This window comes from Salvelinus alpinus, chromosome 30, assembly GCF_045679555.1.
Source record: "Salvelinus alpinus chromosome 30, SLU_Salpinus.1, whole genome shotgun sequence".
NCBI classification, from domain to species: Eukaryota; Metazoa; Chordata; class Actinopteri; order Salmoniformes; family Salmonidae; genus Salvelinus; species Salvelinus alpinus.
Window position 1 is genome coordinate 23,304,961 of NC_092115.1, and position 22,613 is coordinate 23,327,573.

At 41.6% G+C, this 22,613-nt stretch overlaps 2 protein-coding genes across 2 annotated transcripts; one reads left to right on the forward strand and one right to left on the reverse strand.

Annotated features, from left to right (window-relative positions):
• The first annotated feature begins 497 nt into the window (after positions 1 to 497).
• LOC139559746 (cytochrome P450 7B1-like) lies at positions 498 to 20,308 on the forward strand. Its single transcript, XM_071376055.1, has 6 exons — positions 498 to 694; positions 11,669 to 11,805; positions 12,039 to 12,638; positions 16,814 to 17,020; positions 18,110 to 18,288; positions 18,669 to 20,308. Exons 1-6 carry the CDS (start codon positions 618 to 620, stop codon positions 18,960 to 18,962), a joined length of 1,494 nt encoding a protein of 497 aa, XP_071232156.1. The 5' UTR covers positions 498 to 617; the 3' UTR covers positions 18,963 to 20,308.
• Positions 20,309 to 20,385: 77 nt separating this feature from the next.
• Positions 20,386 to 21,778, reverse strand: LOC139559747 (class E basic helix-loop-helix protein 22-like). Its single transcript, XM_071376056.1, has one exon. It carries the CDS (start codon positions 21,665 to 21,667, stop codon positions 20,987 to 20,989), a length of 681 nt encoding a protein of 226 aa, XP_071232157.1. The 5' UTR covers positions 21,668 to 21,778; the 3' UTR covers positions 20,386 to 20,986.
• Positions 21,779 to 22,613: the final 835 nt, after the last annotated feature.

Here is a 22,613-nt window from a genome sequence, read left to right on the forward strand (position 1 = left end):
ATTTTAAGGCTTCAAATTCATCGTTAGAACCTTAGTAGGAGCGTCGTAAATTCTTCCGAGCGGTTTCCCAAAACCATTGTTTTTAACGTTGCATTTGAAAACGCTCGTAATCTAACGCCTGCCTCCACTCGTAAAACAGATACAAGCGTCATAATGATTTTTGCCCTCCCGCGTCACTTCATACACAGAATATCTCCGCTAAACATAGTTAATCCGTCTGTGGCCGCAGATAACTTCAGAACAAAATTGCCAATGTCTTTGCAATTGATAAAAAACAAGTGACGTATAAAAAGAAAACAGAGATGACTGCATTCAAATATAAACAGTACTTGGCTATAGGCCTATTTTCAGTCATATTGAAATACATTTCATGTTCAATCAATTGAGTTTTATTTTGCTGTAGTCTACTGTCTGTAATGTGCATAAATATATTTAATGATTTGTATCACTACGTGCGAACCCACGTGACCAAAACCGAACTGGTTGGCACTAACTTCCTCTGAAAATAATTTGGCGACACTGGTTGGCAGTATGACTGAGAACGGTTGACTTCAGCTATCGATTACAACTTCCCGAGGTTTTATTTATTGTGGAATGTCTGATGATTTCCAAACGAAATGTTAGAGTTTGTTTTACCATTGTTTCTTGGCTTTTTGGCGCTCTACTTACTCAGCGTGCGATTCAGGAGAACAAGGCAAGTGGTGGATGAATTCATAGTTTATTTCAATTTTGTTGGTGTTCGCGTTGGTTGCTGTATGCTAGGAATTCAACTTTTGTCTAAACCTTTGGAAGTTGATCAACATAATTGTTGGAGAATCCTGGCCAAGTTTTTTTTAACACAAGTTCTTTATGTGACTAATATCAAGCAGTCGATTATTGTGACAAAGCATCAGACTTGTGGAAGAACATGAGCAGCTTTTTAAAAATTCGGCACACACATTTTAGACAAGTTCACAGTTACCTGATTAGAGGGGAACAATGGGCTTTGAGGTATAGACCTGAGTTTGAGGGATATAGATAGTATTGTAACAATGTAAATATTCTATGACATCAGCCTATGTATGCCACTGAGTTTGCTCTTTGACCATAGTTTGCAAAATCTTAAAGACCTGTATTATTTCCACTTGATAATACAGTGGGTTGTAGTTAATGAATGTCTTACATTTTGTAAATTTGAGTCATTTAGCAGAGACTTATCCAGAGCTATTTGGGCAAGGACACATCGACCGTTCATGGGACTGTAAACACACCTGTGTGTACCAAATGGCATCCTATACCAAATGGCATCCTATTACTTTCATAGTACCGTACTTTTGACCAGGCTCGCTCTTTGGTCAAAAGTAGTGCACTACATAGGGAAAATGGTACCATTTGGGACTACAAATTCACTGTGTTCTCTGTAAGAAGTAGGTCAGCCACAAACAGTCTCTAAAGGCATTTCTTTCAGCATTGTCTGTACTGGGCTGGTCAGCTCCCAGATGAGCACTCACTGAGGATTTGATTTGAGGATCAGACCTGGTGGGTTAAAATACCATTTTAACTATTTCTAATACTTTGAGCGTTTGCTCTATAGTCTAGAGTAGACTGCATGGAGTGCCGGATAGGCGAGATTTACAGTTTTGGGACCATTAAAAAAAATATATATATATATATATTTTATTTCACCTTTATTTAACCAGGTAGGCCAGTTGAGAACAAGTTCTCATTTACAACTGCGAACTGGCCAAGATAGAGCAAAGCAGTGCGACACAAACAACACAGAGTTACACATGGGATAAACAAACGTACAGTCAATAACACAATAGAAAAGTCTATATTCAGTGTGTGCAAATGTAGTAGAGGTCGACCAATGATTTTTCAACGCCGATACCGATTATTGGAGAGAGCAGAGAGAGCAGTCTATGACTAGGGTGGCTGGTGTCTTTGACAATTTTTAGGGCCTTCCTCTGACACTGCCTTGTATAGAGGTCCTGGATGGCAGGAAACTTGACCCCAGTGATGCACAGGGCCGTTCGCACTACCCTCTGTAGTGCCTTGCGGTCGGAGGCCGAACTGTTGCCATACCAGGCAGTGATGCAACCAGTCCGGATGCTCTCGAACATTTTCAGGATCTGAGGACCCATGCCAAGTCTTTTCAGTCTCCTGAGGGGGAATAGGTTTTGTTGTGTCCTCTTCACGACTGTCTTGGTGTGCTTGTACCATGTTAGTTTGTTGGTGATGTGGACACCAAGGAATTTGTAGCTCTCAACCTGCTCCACTGCAGCCCTGTCGATGAGAATGGGGGCGTGCTCGGTCCTCTTTTTCCTGTAGTCCACAATCATCTCCTTTGTCTTGATCATGTTGAGGGAGAGGTTGTTGTCCTGGCACCACATGACCAGGTCTCTGACCTCCTCCCTATAGGCTCTCGTCGTTGTCGGTGTTCAGGCCTACCGCTGATGTGTCATCGGCAAACTTAATGATGGTGTTGGAGTCGTGCCTGGCCGTGCAGTCATGAGTGAACAGGGAGTACAGGAGGGGACTGAGCCCGCACCCCTGAGGAGCCCCTGTGTTGAGGATCAGCATGGCAGATGTGTTGTTAACTACCCTTACCACCTGGTGGCGGCCCATCAGGAAGTCCAGGATCCAGTTGCAGAGGGAGCTGTTTAGTCCTAGGGTCCTTAGCTTATTGATTTGAGGGCACTATGGTGTTGAACGCTGAGCTGTAGTCAATGAATAGCATTCTCACATAGGAGTTCCTTTTGTCCAGGTGGGAAAGGGCAGTGTGGAGTGCAATAGAGATTATGTGATCTGTGGATCGGTTGGGGCGGTATGCAAATGTTTGCCTGTTTGATGGTTCGTCGGAGGTTATAGCGGGGTTTCTTATAAGGTTCCGGGTTAGAGTCCCGTTCCTTGAAAGCGGCAGCGCTAGCCTTTAGCTCAGTGTGGATGTTGCCTGTAATCCATGGCTTCTGGTTGGGGTATGTACAGTTGAAGTCGGAAGTTTACATACACCTTAGCCAAATACATTTAAACTCAGTTTTTCACAATTCCTGACATTTAATCCTAGAAAAAAATCCCTGTTTTAGGTCAGTTAGGATCACCACTTTATTTTAATGTGAAATGTCAGAATAATAGTTGAGAGTGATTTATTTCAGCTTGTATTTCTTTCATCACATTCCCAGTGGGTCAGAAGTTTACATACACTCAATTAGTATTTGGTAGCATTGCCTTTAAATTGTTTAACGTGGGTCAAACGTTTCTGGTAGCCTTCCACAAGCTTCCCACAATAAGTTGGGTGAATTTTGGCCCATTCCTCCTGACAGAGCTGGTGTAACTGAGTCAGGTTTGTAGGTCTCCTTGCTCGCACACGCTTTTTCAGTTCTGCCCACACATTTTCTATAGGCTTGAGGTCAGGGCTTTGTGATGGCCACTCCAATACCTTGACTTTGTTGTCCTTAAGCCATTTTGCCACAACTTTGGAAGTATGCTTGGGTTCATTGTCCATTTGGAAGAGCCATTTGCGACCAAGCTTTAACTTCCTGACTGATGTCTTGAGATGTAGCTTCAATATATCCACATAATTTTCCAACCTCATGATGCCATCTGTTTTGTGAAGTGCACCAGCCCCTCCTGCAGCAAAGCACCCCCACAACATGATGGTGCCACTCCAGTGCTTCACGGTTGGGATGGTGTTCTTCGGTTTGCAAGCCTCCGCCTTTTTCCTCCAAACATGACGATGGTCATTATGGCCAAACAGTTCTATTTTTGTTTCATCAGACCAGAGGACATTTCTCCAAAAAGTATGATCTTTGTCCCCATGTCCAGTTGCAAACCGTAGTCTGGCCTTTTTATGGCGGTTTTGGAGCAGTGGCTTCTTCCTTGCTGAGCAGCGTTTCAGGTTATGTCTATAGGACTCGTTTTACTGTGGATATAGATACTTTTGCACCTGTTGCTTTCAGGATCTTTACAAGGGCTTTGGCTGTTGTTCTGGGATTGATTTGCACTTTTCGCACCAAAGTACGTTCATCTCGGGGCCTCCCGGGTGGCGCAGTGGTCTAGAGCACTGCATCGCAGTGCTATGCTGCGCCACCAGAGTCTGGGTTCGCGCCCAGGCTCTGTCGCAGCCGGCCGCGACCGGGAGGTCCGTGGGGCGACGCACAATTGGCTTAGCGTCGTCCGGGTTAGGGAGGGTTTGGCCGGTAAGGATATCCTTGTCTCATCGCGCTCCAGCGACTCCTGTGGCGGGCCGGGCGCAGTGCGCGCTAACCGAGGGGGGCGGGTGCACGGTGTTTCCTCCGACACATTGGTGCGGCTGGCTTCCGGGTTGGAGGCGCGCTGTGTTAAGAAGCAGTGCGGCTTGGTTGGGTTGTGCTTCGGAGGATGCATGACTTTCGACCTTCGTCTCTCCCGAGCCCGTACGGGAGTTGTAGCGATGAGACAAGATAGTAATTACTAGCGATTGGATACCACGAAAATTGGGGAGAAAAGGGGATAAAATTTAAGAAAAAAAAAAAAAAAAAAAAAAAGTACGTTCATCTCTAGGAGACAGAACATGTCTCCTTCCTGAGTGGTATGATGGCTGCGTGGTCCCATGGTGTTTATACTTGCGTACTATTGTTTGTACAGATGAACGTGGTACCTTCAAGCGTTTGGGAATTGCTCCCAAGGATAAACCAGACTTTTGGAGATCTACAATCTTTTTTCTGAGGTCTTGGCTGATTTCTTTTGATTTTCCCAAGATGTCAAGCAAAGAGGTACTGAGTTTGAAGGTAGTCCTTGAAATACATCCACAGGTACACCTCCGATAGGCTAATTGACATCATTTGAGTCAATCATAGCTTCTAAAGCCATGACATAATGACATAACTGTTTAAAGGCACAGTCAACTTCGTGTATGTAAACTTCTGACCCACTGGAATTGTGATGCAGTGAAATAATCTGTCTGTAAACAATTGTTGGACAAATTACTTGTGTCATGCACAAAGTAGATGTCCTAACCGACTTGCCAAAACTATAGTTTGTTAACAAGAAATTTGTGGAGTGGTTGATAACGAGTTTTAATGACTCTAACCTAAGTGTATGTAAACTTCCGACTTCAACTGTACGTACAGTCACTGTGGGGACGAGGTCGTCCAGAGTCCCCCCCCCCCCCCTCTGGTTGCACATTTAACATGCTGATAGAAATATGGTAAAACGCGATGGAGGTCACGTGTAGGGTTATGGTAGTCATGAAATTTTGTCATCCGGTGATTGTCAAGCAAATAACTGCCGGTCTCATGGTAATTGACCATTAACATAAACACATTTAGAATTTCCTGGCTTCCACGCCTACAAGCCACTGATGCAGACCTTTGGAAAATCTACATTTTAAAAAGTCTAGTAAATCCATGTAATATAGCCTACACCATCACAATAAATCCATTATTAATTTTAGATGGGTCTACAGAAACATGATACGAAGAAAATATAGTCTATTTCAGAAGAACAGAATGGCAAACTCTGAGTTGTCCTTATGTTTGGTCCTGATTTGGCTATGCCATATGGCTGTGGGCTACACTAGTGCATTTAGCAGACAAAATTTGGTTAGAATTCTGTGGCATTATTTTATAGTATGAATACAATTGAACATAGCCTCATTAAATAGAAAGGACATTTTCTCCAACCGATTTCAGGGAGTGCGGCTATTCTGTTTTTAATGGTTAAAACTTTTTAAGGATCGCTGTTCCGTCAGCGGGACAGTTGTAAATCATTGTCAAGATCGCAGATTTTAGAGAAACAACAAATGTCGGTACATATAAGTATCTTATATAGGCTGAAAGCTTAAAATCTTGTTAATATAACTGCACTGTCCAATTTACAGTAGCTATTACTGCGAAAAAATGCCATGCTATTGTTTGAGGAGAGCTCCTAACAACAAAACACTTTTTTCAACGCGTTAGGTTTGATAAATTCACCAATGAAGGTGAAATGTGTACTTCTGAAATCTTGCTCTGATTTATCATCCAAAGGGTCCCAGAGATAACATGAAGTGTCTTTTTTGTTAGATAAAATCATTTTTCATATCCTAAAAAGGTCCATAAAGCATGCACGATTGATTTTGTATTTCCACTCGTTCAATTTGCAATGAAAGGTATCTGTGGAAATCTCACCCTAAACGTTGTTTGAACGAGTCATCACGTACGTATCTATTCACGAGATCCTAGAAGGTAACAAGACTTCACTATTTCATTAGGGGTGTAGTATATCCTATAGGACACCATATTGTGTCAGAGAGCGACGCCTTCATGGCATGCCGATGACGTGGGCGGCCATCACTTGAACAACTTTATCTTTGTCAAATAAGCACCAATCGGGGTCAAAACAAAGCTAGCTAGATAGCCAATGAGCTGGGCTTTACGGGAGTATCCAGAAACCATGGGCTACACTATATGTCGTAAAATGTAGGTACTAACCTTGTACGACAGCATGCCTTTTCATTTTGGACCAAAATTATTCGGATAATTCAGAGTTATGAAGTTATGAAAACTGGTTGTTTTGCAAATGTTGAACTTATAATGTGGCTACTAGTACTTGGAAAGCTAAATCAAAGTCCAAGTATACAGATTTGACGATATTCTTGCAGAAAAATGGAATATGAATGTAAATTTCTCCTTGACGATTTTCCCAAATGTACCTGGGGACTTCACACTAAAGGTCTTGTAGGTCAGTCATTCTTAAAGTTATCCGTCTGAAACTTTTCTTATACGCTGCTGCCATCTTGTGGACACTATTGGAATTACAGAGTGATGGCAATAACTATGACTTTTCTCTTGCATTTCAAAGATGGTGGTAGAAAAATACTGTATTTTTTTGTATTTTCTTCTACCAGATCTATTGTGTTATATTCTCCTACATTCAATTCACATTTCCACAAACTTCAAAGTGTTTGGTTTCAAATGGTACCAATAATATGCATATCCTTGCTTCAGGGCCTGAACTACAGGCAGTTAGATTTGGGTATGTCATTTAGGCGAAAATCGAAAGAGAAAGAAACAGGTCCTCCTATATGCTTAATTTAGAGTTATTTATCCAACTTTAGTTGTGATACATACGTTGGGCTATATGTTTTGATTTTTAATAGATTCTGCATGATGCGACTCTAATGATGATTTGAAAAAAGTTGCATGAAAGGCATGAACTCTGCTTTTGTTTTTTGTGCTGGCTGTACACACTTCATCAGTCTCTCATTCACAATTTGACAAGTACTTGATAATACCTCAAATTTCCTGGTGGCATCCCAATTGTGTGGATGTAATGCACCTAAAACAAATCCTTGCCTTTTGTGGCCATTGTGCCTTTGGGCTGAATATAATAATTATAATAATAATTATACAACTTTCTATGTTTACTTTTTGTCAGCCAAGAAGATGAGTAGGCCTAACAAAGAGCAAAAGCACTAGCCTATGTCAATAGTGAAAATTATCTTCCCCAAACTTGAAACTCACACGCTGCTTAGGCTCTACACCCATTGTGCTTAATTTTAAGTTATTTGGCCACTTTAATTGTGATACAAACCTTACCAAAACATATAGGCCTATGGGCTTGGCTACATGAGGTGTGCGACTATGATAAAAAAAATAAAAAGGCGTGCCGTTTCTTGCCTTACTGCACACAAGCTGGGCATCATTCACAAGTACTAGGTTAATACTGTCACCAATCAGACTATTATTAATTTAATCTTGTCTTTACATATACTAAATCATGTGTGAATTTCGGGGGATTTATAATGGGCCATTATCATGCACCTGTCTCAAAGCAGGGGGTAGGGGGAAAACAATACGTCATCTATGTACTTAAATAGCGAATGGAGGATGCTTTTCCACGTGGTTTATTTTCATGCCAGCCAGGTAGGCTATACTCCAGTTGTAAAGAGAAGCAATGTGCTTAATATTAGGAAAGTTGAGAAAAATATATAGCAGACCTAGCCTATAGAAAGCGGATGGGATGCTCTTTTTTGATTTTAGATTTTTTTTTTGCATAGCCTATAGAAATGTTGTGCAACATGGGCTCTCATGAAGTGTTTGATTAGATTTTCGATTAGATTTTGCTTGACGTCAGAGTGATTAGAGGAACAATAGAGTGCTGAGTACTAGGCAGTTAGCGAGTTTGGTAGGCTACTAATGATCAGCAGCATCATAGCTTGGAGAAGCCTAATTACCGTGACCAAATGGTCAGGATGTAATTTGACTGCCGGTGTGGCGGTAATACGGTCACTGTAAAAGCCCTAGTCAGGTGTACTAGCAAGGCAGAGGTCCTGGGTTCGAGCCGCGTTATGAGCCGAATCAGGAAGAAGCGGTCTAATTGATACACTGCAATGTGGACATCTGTTCTAATATTGTTACTGATGCATGGGGTCCTTATTCTGATGCTGGCCTATCCAAATGTGCTCACTGCTGGCAGACGCTGGCAGACACTATCAGACTCCCTGATTGCTTCTGACAAGTGGCTGGCAGGCAGGCAGTAGTGTGGACTAGGTGGGGGGCACAAGCACAGCAACAACAAGTAAGCCTGGGCTGAGACTTGTCAGCTTGAGGCCTCACAGATAGCAGATCGTCTCATGACCCGCTCTCTCCACACTAGCCCTGGGATGGATAAGCACACACATGTTAGTTTAGCACTGGCGTTGCACAGATTAGTATTGTTTTGTTGATCTCATGCATTATTTTGTGGCAAAGAAGACTGATCTGTGCTGCACCAAGTCAGCTCCAGATACAGAGTGTCTTCCTTGCATGAGACTTGTTTCAAAAACAAGTACACAGCACAGGAAGGATGATGTAACAGTTAGCCTATCTATTTGTTTTCAATGGCACAATGCTTTGTAGGATAATGCACCTTACAATGTTGCCTCAATTTCATCAGTATGATGACCCACTGACATTGTGTGTCTATAGGGCAAAGATGGGATAAGATGAAGGGTAACATTGTGCCCCTAGGTCAGCCACTGTATGCTAATAGTCTAGTGTACACACCCTGTGGCTATAGACTATATAAGCAAATGTCTCGCCAGCTCTACCTCCTAACTGGTCAAATTAATCCTGATTGGTAAACATATCCCTAAGCTTCAAAAATCATAATATGAAGGGCATTATGATTCTATGTCATGCATATAAAAGCGTTATGAATGCTACATACCACCCCTCTACGTAAAGTGTTAGCAAAATATTTGATAATAGCTTTTTGAAGCGGCTAGTTTTGTATTCATTTTCTGGCCACTATCATCCACAATAAAGGATAAATAATGTTCTGTGCTTAGGCCTAGCTTTTAAGTGGAGTAAATATTAGGCCTGTCCAGTGTGTGTGTGTGTGTCTGTTGACAGGATCAAAAAATTGCCCCCAGCATTTCTTTAGGCCAAATCTAATGCATGCATGGTTGTTACTGCACCCGCCAACACCACGGTTATTAATAGCCCATCATGACATTCCTTGGCCTAGGGACAGAAACATATTTTTGTTGCCTCTGATTCTGATAGCCTTAAACAGCAAATGTTTGTCAAAGCTTGGTGATTTGAAAATAAAAGAAACCATAGTAACATTAGATGTGATAAGAGCCTCAAAGGGAGCAACATATGGATAGGAAGAGAAGAGCATATTTAATTAGAACCATAGGATAGAGAGAACAGCAGTGAAAGATTTACAGTGTTACATTTCCTTGGGCTTTGTAATCGCTCTGAGCTATGACATTGCTATGCAGGACTCACTCCTATGTTGCCTTTGTAATTGTTTCGCATCTGCATTCACTTAAGATACAGCTGTTGAAAGCTGTTTGAGCTGGATACCGTTTGTAAGAACCTGGAGTGATTCCTGCTCTGTCAGCTAATTCGGCCTGAGATGATGCTCTGTGGCATGTCTGTGTGTTCAGTTTTCAGGCTCTAAATTATTTATTCAGTATACCTTGCTGACCAGTAGCTGCTGTATTTGTTTGTTACACTCTATGTGATAAAGGAGAATGGGGATTGGTTGTAGCTGATACCAATCCACCTTGAAGTTTTGGGAGACACCTGATCACATGGTACTCCTTGTCTCATGAATATTGCAAAGATGTTCGTAGTTTCTTTGTCCTTAAAACCTCTGGGATATGTGGGACGCTAACATCCCACCTCAACAACAGCCAGTGAAATTGCAGGGTGCCAAATTCAAAACAACAGAAATCCCATAATTAAAATTCCTCATACAAGTATTATACACCATTTTAAAGATAAACTTATTGTAAATCCAGCCACAGTGTCCGATTTCAAATAGGCTTTACGGCGAAAGCACACCAAACGATTATGTTAGGTCAGCACCTAGTCACAGAAAACCATACAGCCATTTTCCAGACAAGGAGAGGGCTCACAAAAGTCAGAAATAGCGATTAAATTAATCACTAACCTTTGCTCTTCATCAGATGGCACTCACAGGACTTCATGTTACACAATAAATGTGTGTTTTGTTCGATAAAGTTAAACTTTATGTCCAAAAACCTCATTTGAAATTGGTGTTATGTTCAGAAATGCATTGTCTCAAACAAACATCCGGTGAAAGTGCAGAGAGCCACATCAAATTACAGAAATACTCATAATAAACATTGATAAAAGATACAAGTGTTATGCATAGAATTATAGATAAACTTCTCCTTAATGCAACCGCTGTGTCAGATTTCAAAAAGGCTTTACGGCGAAAGCACACCTTGCGACTATGTTAGGTCAGCACCTAGCCACAGAAAAACATACAGCCATTTTCCAAAGAAGGAGAGGTCACAAAAGTCAGAAATAGCGTACTTACCTTTGATCTTCATCGGAATGCACTCCCAGGAATCCCAGTTCCACAATAAATATTTGTTTTGTTCGATAAAGTCCATCATTTATGTCCAAATACCTCCTTTTTGTTCGCGCGTTTAGCACAGTAATCCAAATGCTCAATGGGCGATTGCTTAGTTCAGACAAAAAGTCATAAAAGTTATATTACAGTTCGTAGAAACATGTCAAACAATGTATAGAATCAATCTTTAGGATGTTTTTATCATAAATCTTCAATAATGTTTCAACCGGACAATTCCTTTGTCTTTAGAAAGGAAAAGGAACGCAGTTAACTCTCACGGGTGCGCGTGTGACTGAGCTCATGGCATTCTGCCAGACACCTGACTCAAACAGCTCTTATTCTCCCCCCCTTCACAGTAGAAGCCTGAAACAAGGTTCTAAAAACTGTTGACATCTAGTGGAAGCCTTAGGAAGTGCAATATGACCCCATAGACACTGTATATTCGATAGGCAATGATTTGAAAAACTACAAACCTCAGATTTCCCACTTCCTGGTTGGATTTTTTCTCAGGTTTTTGCCTGCCGTATGAGTTCTGTTATACTCACAGACATCATTCAAACAGTTTTAGAAACTTCAGAGTGTTTTCTATCCAAATCTACTAATTATATGCATATTCTAGCTTTTGGGCCTGAGTAGCAGGCAGTTTACTCTGGGCACCTTATTATCCCAGTCCCAAAGAAGTTAAGTTCTAATCACTTAGGCTTGCATTTATATTGTATTTGAATCAGTCAGATCTATGTTTTCTCTTATTTCATCTGAAAGATTTTAGATGGATATATTTGTTATGACATACTGTATATCTGATTTTTACCTAATGTAAAATACAAATTTCTTATGTTTTTCTCTATTAAAGGAGAGATGGGGAGCCTCCACTTATAAATGGTTGGATTCCATTCCTTGGGAAGGCTTTGGAGTTTGGGAAGAATGCACATGGATTTCTGGCAGCACATAAGGAGAAACATGGAGATATATTTACTGTGCTGATTGCTGGTGGGTAATAGTAGTGTTTAATGTATACATTTTATCATAGTATGGTTAAAAAAGGAGCAAAGGAATTTTGCTGAAATGTTTGATAAAATGTATATGTATTGTGCTTCTTACGAAATAATCCTCTTTAAATGGTCTTTAAAAACAGTAAAGTTACTAACAATATGATTAGACAGTACATTACACATGTTTCATGTTTATTGAAATACAATCCTGTCCTCACGTTTCCCCCTCAGGCAAATACATGACCTTCATAATGAATCCGTTGCTGTATCCGTATGTCATCAAACATCAAAAACAGCTGGACTTCCATGAGTTTTTTGACCAAGTGGGCCCCTTGACGTTCGGCTTCCCCCCTGTCAGAAGCGGCAAGTTTCCCGGTATGGGCGAGCACGTCCAGAGGTCCTTCCGTCTTCTACAGGGCGAGAACCTCAATAACCTGACAGAGACCATGATGGGAAATCTCATGCTTGTGTTCCGACAAGACTACCTTACTGGGGAGAGCGAGTGGAGGACTGAAAGTGTGTACCAACTCTGCAATTCGATCATGTTTGAGGCTACTTTCCTGACCCTGTTTGGCAAGCCTGCCCATACCAGCAGACACAGCGGAATGGTGACGCTTCGAGAGGACTTTGTCAAGTTCGACACCATGTTTCCCCTCCTCATTGCCAGGATCCCCATCTCTCTGCTGGGAGGAACCAAGGCCATCCGGGATAAACTGATCAACTACTTCCACCCTCAGAGAATGTCTCGATGGTCCAACACCTCAGGGTTCATAAAGGAAAGAGCAGCACTGTTTGAACAGTATGACTCCATGGGAGATGTCGATAAAGCAGGTAAACACAGTTGATATACTGTAGCACCTGGCTGTCCTTTTTTATACATTTCTATGCAATACTTTATCTTACTTCCTAAATTTGACGACCGGTATGTAAACCTACTGTATCTCATTAACACTTAACCTTACCTTTACTATATGCCCTTATACATACACAGTAATAACTGACGTAAACACATTGTATTACTATGTAGATGCTTTTCTCTCTGTATACACCTACAACATAAAATGTTCTACTTGGACTTCACAAGGACATTCCAAACCTCAGTTGTAACTCTTACCGAGTAACTCTGGGTATGTCTTGCCCAGTACCCTGCCCTGAGTCACTGTTGCTAGCCGGCTACCATTCGGTACTCTACCCTGCACCTTGGAGACTGATGCCCTATCTACAGTTGAAGTCGGATGTTTACATACACCATAGCCAAATACATTTAAACTCCGTTTTTCACAATTCCTGACAATTAATCATAGTAAAAGAATCTCTGTCTTAAGTCAGTTAGGATCACCACTTTATTTTAAGAATGTGAAATGTCAGAATAATAGTAGAGTGATTTATTTATTTCAGCTTTTATTTCTTTCATCACATTCCCAGTGGGTCAGAAGTTTACATACACTCAATTAGTATTTGGTATCATTGCCTTTAAATTATTTAATGTGGGTCAAACGTTTCGGGTAGCCTTCCACAAGCTTCCCACAATAAGTTGGGTGAATTTTGGCCCATTCCTCATGACAGAGATGGTGTAACTGAGTCAGGTTTGTAGGTCTCCTTGCTCGCACACGCTTTTTCAGTTCTGCCCACATATTTCCTTATAATTGAGGTCAGGGCTTTGTGATGGCCACTCCAATACCTTGACTTTGTTGTCCTTAAGCCATTTTGCCACAACTTTGGAAGTATGCTTGGGGTCATTGTCCATTTGGAAGACCCATTTGCAACCAAGCTTTAACTTCCTGATTGATGTCTTGAGATGTAGCTTCAATATATCCACATAATTTTCCAACCTCATGATGCCATCTATTTTGTGAAGTGCACCAGCCCCTCCTGCAGCAAAGCACCCCCACAACATGATGGTGCCACTCCAGTGCTTCACGGTTGGGATGGTGTTCTTCGGCTTGCAAGCCTCCCTTTTTTTCCTCCAAACATGATGATGGTCAATATGGCCAAACAGTTCTAATTTTGTTTCACCAGACCAGAGGACATTTCTCCAAAAAGTACGATCTTTGTCCCCATGTGTAGTTGCAAACCGTGGTCTTGCTTTTTTGGGGGCGGTTTTTGAGCAGTGCGTACTATTGTTTGTACAGATGAACGTGGTACCTTCAGGCGTTTGGAGATTGCTCCCAAGGATAAACCAGACTTGTGGAGGTCTACAATTTTGTTTCGGAGGTCTTGGCAGATTTCTTTTGGTTTTCCCATGATCTCAAGCAAAGAGGCACTGAGTTTGAAGGTAGGCCTTGAAATACATCCTCAGGTACACCTCCGATAGGCTAACTGACATCATTTGAGTCAATCAGAAGCTTCTAAAGCCATAACATAATTTTCTGGAATTTTCCAAGCTGTTTAAAGGCACAGTCAACATAGTGTATGTAAACTTCTGACCCACTGGAATTGTGATACAGTGAAATAATCTGTCTGTAAACAATTGTTGGAGAAATTACTTGTCACGCACAAAGTAGATGTCCTAACCGACTTGCCAAAACTATAGTTAACAAGAAATTTGTGGAGTGGTTGAAAAACGAGTTTTAATGACTCCAACCTAAGTTTATGTAAACTTCCGACTTCAACTGTAAGTGATTTGGGCCATAAACGGTTCCTCCCCTTATCAGTACTGCCACATGTGACTGTTTCCCCTGCACTCAGCCCCTCCCAAGCTTCATTATGGCACCCCTCATGTCTTTATTATAACTAATGATTATCGTTATATTATTAGTTAAAGATCAGAAATCCAAACCCATCAACATGATTCCATTTGTGTTATTTCATAGTTTTGATGTCTTCACTATTATTCTACAATGTAGAAAATAGTTAAATTAAAGAAAACCCCTGGAATGAGTACGTGTCAACTTTGGACTGGTACTGTGTGTGTGTGTGTGTGTGTGTGTGTGTGTGTGTGTGTGTGTGTGTATGCATGTGTATATATATATATTACTCAGCAAAAAAAGAAACGTCCTCTCACTGTCAGCTGCGTTTATTTTCAGCGAACTTAACGTGTAAATATTTTTATGAACATAACAAGATTCAACAACTGAGACATAAACTGTACAAGTTCCACAGACATGTGACTAACGTGTCCCTGAACAAAGGGGAGGTCAAAATCAAAAGTATCAGTCAGTATCTGGTGTGGCCACCAGCTGCATTAAGTACTGCAGTGCATCTCCTCCTCATGGACTGTACCAGATTAGCCAGTTCTTGCTGTGAGATGTTACCCCACTCTTCCACCAAGGCACCTGCAAGTCCCCGGACATTTCTGGGGAGAATTGACCTAGCCCTCACCCTCCGATCCAACAGGTCCCAGACGTGCTCAATGGGATTGAGATTCGTGCTCTTCGCTGGCCATGGCAGAACACTGACATTCCTGTTTTGCAGGAAATCACGCACAGAACGAGCAGTATGGCTGGTGGCATTGTCATGCTGGAGGGTTATGTCAGGATGAGCCTGCAGAAAGGGTACCACATTAGGGAGGAGGTTGTCTTCCCTGTAACGCACAGCGTTGAGATTGCCTGCAATGACAGCAAGCTCAGTCCGATGATGCTGTGACACCGCCCCAGACCATGACGGACCCTCCACCTCCAAATCGATCCTGCTCCATAGTACAGGCCTCGGTGTAACGCTCATTCCTTCGACGATAAACGCGAATCTGACCATCACCCCTGGTAAGACAAAACTGACTCGTCAGTGAAGAGCACTTTTTGCCAGTCCTGTCTGGTCCAGCGACGGTGGGTTTGTGCCCATAGGCGATGTTGTTGCCGGTGATGTCTGGTGAGACCTGCCTTACAACAGGTCTACAAGCCCTCAGTCCAGCCTCTCTCAGCCTATTGCGGACAGTCTGAGCACTGATGGAGGGATTGTGCATTCCTGGTGTAACACGGGCAGTTGTTGTTGCCGTCCTGTACCTGTCCTGCAGGTCTGATGTTCAGATGTACCGATTCTGTGCAGGTGTTGTTACACGTGGTCTGCCACTGCGAGGACGATCAGCTGTCCGCCCTGTCTCCCTGTAGCGCTGTCTTAGGCGTCTCACAGTACGGACATTGCAATTTATTGCCCTGGCCACATCTGCAATCCTCATGCCTCCTTGCAGCATGCCTAAGGCACGTTCACGCAGATGAGCAGTTGGCATCTTTCTTTTGGTGTTTTTCAGAGTCAGTAGAAAGGCCTCTTTAGTGTCCTAAGTTTTCATAACTGTGACCTTCATTGCCTATCGTCTGTAAGCTGTTAGTGTCTTAACAACCGTTCCACAGGTGCATGTTCATTAATTGGAAACCGTGTTTAAACCCTTTACAATGAAGATCTGTGAAGTTATTTGGAATTATCTTTGAAAGACAGGGTCCAGAAAAAGGGATGTTTCTTTTTTTGCTGAGTTTATATACTATCATTCAAAAGTTTGGGGTCACTTGGAAATGTCCTTGTTTTTGAAAGAAAAGCACATTTGTTTGTCAATTAAAATAACATCAAATTGATCAGATATACAGTGTAGACATTGTTACTGTTGTAAATGACTATTGTAGCTGGAAACGGCTGATTTTTTGATGGATTATCTACATATGCGTACAGAGGCCCATTATCAGCAAACATCACTCTTGTGTTCCAATGGCACGTTGTGTAAACTAATCCAAGATTATCATTTTAAAAGGCTAATTGATCATTAGAAAACCCTTTTGCAATTATGTTAGCACAGCTTGCCATGATCTGTTTTTTGCTTTTCTTTCAAAAACAAGGACATTTCTAAGTGACCCCAAACTTTTGAACGGTAGTGTATATATTTTTTTATTGTTTCAGACTTTATTGTGACATTGCTTGTGCTAATATTTCTTAATTTCTTTCTTCAAGCATTTTTTGGGATTATGTATGTATTACTGCACTGTGAGAGCTAGAAACTCAAGCGTTTCACTGCACCTTTGTTAACATCTGTAAACTTTAATTTAATTGAAATATCTCTTCCTTACCTTTACCTGCCCCAGCTCATCATTTTGCCATTCTATGGGCGTCGGTGGGAAACACAGTCCCAGCCACCTTCTGGGCCATGTATTACCTGGTGACGCACCCAGAGGCCCTTGCAGTTGTGCGTGAGGAGATCCATGGTGTCCTGCAGGTCTCAGGAATAGAAACAGACCACAACAGAGACATCGCCTTCACCAGAGAACAGCTGGACAGCCTACTGTATTTGGGTAGGTTATTGTTATGATGTATTATTGTTAGGTTGGTCTTAATCTCAGCACCCACAACCAAATCAGATACTCTACTGTCATAAGAGATTAGGTTTGTCTGCAGTGTCCAAATTTCCCTTTGCATTTTTCATATAATTTTCTCTCCTGATTGTGTTAAGTGGTCTCAGCCCCAAGCACACAGGGTTCAGTTGAGTCAATGGTAGTGTGGCTTCGAGAGGGCCTTCCAATCCTTTGTATGTCTGACTATACAAACAGCATAGAGGGCTTCTTATTACACTCCTACTCTGTAGTGGCAGGTGCTCTGTGTGTACAATTTAGGGCAAATCCTCCTGTCCCCACCCCCTAAAAGAATCCCTCCAGACTCTGTACCTGTCACATTAAATCCCACTGCTGCACCCACCATGCGGACTGTAGCCTCATCTCTTCTGACAACTGCATGCTCGGGGACAAATGCCACTGGTGTAGATTCTCTGTGGCTCCCTCTCTCTCTCTCACACTACTACCGATGTCATCTCCCTCAGGGGAAGACAGTGGAATATCTGTTCCACATCTGCTTGTTCTTATAAGTTATAGGGGGTACTTAGCTACGTTTGTATAATTCTTTCTTCTATGGTGTTATCTCTTACGATTGTCATGGTTTTAATGAAAAACACTGCTAGTCAAGATACCTTTATGTATGCATGTGAAAATAAAGCTATGTATGACTTATGATTATTCAGCTTGTGTTTTAGCCATTTTGCTTGAGCAGTTCATATTTCTAACTAATAGCCTTTCAAGTCTCAATGCTTTCCCTCCTGTGTGAGTATGTTAGGAATGGAATTGTGAGGTTAGATTACTTGTTGGTTATTACTGCATTGTCGGAACTAGAAGCACAAGCATTTCGCTACACTTGCATTAACATCTGCTAACCATGTGTATGTGACAAATAAAATTTGATTTGATGTGTATGTACAGTAATGAGTCAGTATTGGGCCACTCAAGGTAAAAAAAATAGTACCTCAGATAGGCCAAAACAAAACCCATGGCAATGTTGGTAAATATAAAACAAAATGCCTGGTGACTAACTGAACTGTTCTGTTGTGTTCTCAGAGAGCTCCATAAATGAAAGTCTGCGGCTGTCTTCAGCCTCCATGAACATCCGCGTGGCCCAGGAGGACTTCAGCTTGCGGCTGGAGGGAGAGCGCTCCATTGGAGTGAGGAAAGGAGATATCATCTCCCTGTCTCCCCAGAGCATGCACATGGACCCCGGGATCTACAAGAATCCAGAGGTAAAGAAGACCAGTCGTTCAGATTATGTGGGCGTCCTAGAATGGCTGTAGGCTCTCTCGCCTTCACTGTGTCTGGTCTGGGAGTTTTGTTGTTCTGCTGAATTGCCTTCCCACACCACCTGGTGTGCGTGTCCACAGGTTAGATTAATGAGCAGAATGCATGGACTGTGAAGGATTGAATCCACCCACTGGCCTTCAGAAGGTCACACCATTCATGCTAATGTAATCCGGGTGTGACTGGTGATAACCTTGCCATGATCTGTGACTAAGCAAAATGGAAACATTCCTGGAATATGCAATAAGATGGAATATTAACCTTTATTATATAAGACAACGAAAAATAAAGGCTTACACACTTATTTATATTACCCCTCTGACAGATCTACAAGTTTGACCGATACATCGAAAACGGAAAGGAAAAGACAGATTTCTATAAGGACGGCCAGAAGCTGAAGTACTACCGGATGTCTTTCGGCTCAGGCTCCACTAAGTGCCCAGGAAGGCACTTTGCGGTGAATGAGATAAAGCAGTTCCTTTCTCTGATGCTGCTCTACTTTGACGTGGAGGTGTTGGAGGGGCAGGAGCCGTGTACCCTGGACCCCAGCCGTGCTGGCCTGGGCATCCTGCTCCCTGCCAGTGACGTCCAGATCCGCTACAGGCTACGTCGATCCTGAGAGGAGGAGGACATCTGTATATGAACAAACACTAGAGGGCTGAGCCCTGTGTGACTAATGGATTTGACTTTCTCATAGGATGCACCCCAAATGATACCCTATTTATTCCCTACATAGTGCACAACTTTAGACCAGGGACCATAGGGCTTTTGTCAAAAGTACTGCACTATATTGGCAATAGGGTGCCATTTGGGACACACCCATGGATGAGTATTCACACAAGTAGCTATTGACTGAACAGCAATGCATTGCTAATTTGTCAACGTATTATATTAGGACAGGCTCTAACAGTGGGCAGGATTGGTGAATCTGCTAGCTAGGGACCTTTTGGTGTTTTATTCCGTAGGACAGAATGATCCATTAATTGTTAACAGTTTTTGCTGTTTATAACAGATAGTATTTTATTTGAATAATAAAAATATGTTTGTTTATTATGCCTTGCATTATAAAACCATATATAACAGGGTATAGAGGGGCCCTGGATTAATGTCCCAAAATGAAATAATATTTCATTTATATATATTTTTTGAAATAGGAACTGTCGGGGTCTCAACTTACTGTTGTTAGAATATTAGAATACACAAGGTGCAATTTCAAAATGTGGTTGTGCATCAGCAGTTCATCTCTTATGTCAGTCACTCAATTAGCTCATGTCAGCAATCATTTTTTTTGATTGATAAGTTAGTTTAGTCAGCTATCTTGACCTGTAGTAATCGTGGTTGAATTACCAACCGGGGCCCCCATTGATGTTGTTATTCACACTCACTCAGATATCATATTAAATACTGCAAACATGTCTTCCCACCCCATGACAAAATGTGTAGAATTGCAGGAAATTAACTCAAATTATTTGAAAGAAATTCACTGTCAAAGTTGCCCATCCCTGATCTATACTGTACAACAGTAGTTGAATCAAATAGTTGAACTATATTACAGGGTAAAATGACAATGTGATGAAAGCTTTATGTAGTAAATGGTGGTGTCCCTAAAACATGACTGATTTATTAGTTTCATTTTTCTATAACATTAACCAAATAACCAACCATTTAAAGTTATACATTCAAATGTCTTTCCTATTTCAAGAGTCCTACAGGGTGTTGTTTGCTATTTACAATTCATGAAATAAATTAAAACTGGACAAATCACTTCTGCATGTGGCAGTAATTTTATTCCTTACATTTTTACCAATAGTGACCTATTCTCTTAATGGATCCAGTGAATCTGCAAGGTTATTAACTATATGCTCAGAGGAATTGTTTTGTTTGACCAACTCTCTTGTGCGAGTACAGCATTCTGATCGTTGTTTGTCATTAATGCTGTCCCTGGTAATAAAACGACTCCATTTATGTTTGTCAAATGCCTGCATTATTAAATAGTATTTAGGGAAATGTAAATTACACAATTAATGACCAAATTACATGTATGAAAATATTTGTATTGAATTTATTTGGGTAAAAGATATATAGGCCGAAAACAAAATGTACAATAGCACTTAAACATATTAATTAAAACACTTCCAATGTGGTCCTTGACAGTAAAAACAATATCATTGATTGATATCATTATCAAACTTAGGCCTATAGGCTACCTATTAATTCACCCAATATTCACAATTGCTCTCTTTGTAACTAATTTGGGTTTGGTTGTACATAGCCCATGCATTGAGGTATAGGCTACTGGAAAACATACCATAACATACCTTATGTCACCAATACAATTTATCCATCGAACATCATCTAATCAAACTGAAGAAAATGTACCGTATGACATAATGGTTAAATAAGACTAAACATAATTTGTTAAAAGGCTAACCATTTTTGACCATGTTAGCTGTCATTTAGTTAGATTAGTTCGAAACGCAATCACCATGCAGAACAGAGTCATATAGTATAGGACTCCATGTCTCGTAATATGTGACTACTTCTGTCAGTCACGCTGATCCCGTCAATTCAGTTGTGCTCACGAAACTTGGAAGTCCCCTGTTAGTGTCGTACACAACTGTTCAAGGTTTATGGTTGACATTTTTATTTATTGAAGAGATTTGCATTGCTATTGAAAGGGTCCGGAATCCCAGCAGAGAACGGGTATCCTGTCTGCTGGTCATAGAGCCCTAATCCGGGTGCACCAGCAGTATTCGCAGCAGTAACGCCAGGTCCATGGTTAAGATAACTGACAAGTCTTCTCATCTCTTCAAGTGCTTGTGCCTGCATGAGTATGTAGTTTTTGGCGAGGAGCAAAGTGGCTATTTTTGATAACTTCCGTACGGATGGGCTGTGCGCGTAGGGGATCACCGACCGCAGTTCATCGAGCGCGTCGTTCAGGTCGTGCATCCTCCTCCTCTCTCGGGCGTTAATGTTGAGCCTCAGCACCTTCTGCTCTTTGTGTTTCTTACCTGCTGCGTCACATTTGGCCATTGATGCCATGAGCCTTTCCTCTGGAAAAAGCACCATGTCACTCCGACCAATGCCATCACTGTCATCATCCTGACTCTGCTCCCCACCACTGCTCTCCGCTGCTGCAGCGGTGTTCTTTAAAAATTCCCCGTACTTTACGCACAACGATTCGGATGGGAAGCCAAGTGTTCCCGCCCGACATCCGGCCATTGTTCCCGGTTGTGAGTGCTCTTGATCAAAACGGATGGGTGATTGTCGGTCTCTTGGAGAGGGAGACAGTCCTATGCTAGAGCCCGATCTGAAAGAATCCATCCTTTTGCGTCCAAGCGCTGGATCTTTGTGAAGGTCTCGCCACTACAGCGTTCTGTGTGCGCAGTCCTGTTGAGTCAGTCGTTCTTGCCCTGGTTTCTGCCTGCCGCTTTAGTAAATCTTGATGTTACACTTGTCCTGTGACTGTTTAATATGACACAGTACCGTGCGCCCTTAGAGGTTCACCTTCACGAGATAGTGAAACACCACATTAGGAAAAGCATGAGCCAAGCAGTTTTCTACTTGATTAACTCCAGGCAGTAGTGAGACATTTATTTTATGGACCAAATCGAGAGACTACAACCCATGCGTAATAAGCTAGCTACATTGTGATGCCATTGCCCATCGTTTACGTTAATGTGCGCTGCCATGACAGGGTTGATGATCATGGTTGCATCCCGTGTCAATCATTGGTTTAAATCATAAAACAAATCAGTTGACTTGACTACTGTTTTAAATGCATAGTAAAGATAACTCTGTGGCTTTGGGCAGCATAGCCCAGGTGTATGTTGGACTAGTCCATAGGCTACTGGCCTGTGCCTTTCTTTCAGGTAAAATAATATCCACACATCTGAGTTTATTTGGCTTGAACATGCAATATATTTCTGCCAAAGTATAATTTTGAAATTATTTGGAAAAGACAACATTTAGTAAAATATCAATTATTTTATAGTTCCAAATATCAAACAAAATCAACCAGACAGGGGCCATATTTCACAAGGAGTCCCTCTACCAGTTCAACTAAACAATTGATTATACCATAAGCTCCTCCCTTAGTGTAGAGCCCCAGTTATGAGACTTCTTAGCTACAGTGGATGGAACATAAAGTCTATAAGTCTATTCTTCTATACAGTAACCATAATGGCACATTGACTTGATGCTCCTTGCTGCATGCTATTTTGGTACGGTATAGGACCTAGTGTTTCCTTATTCTTTTTGTCTGGATGTT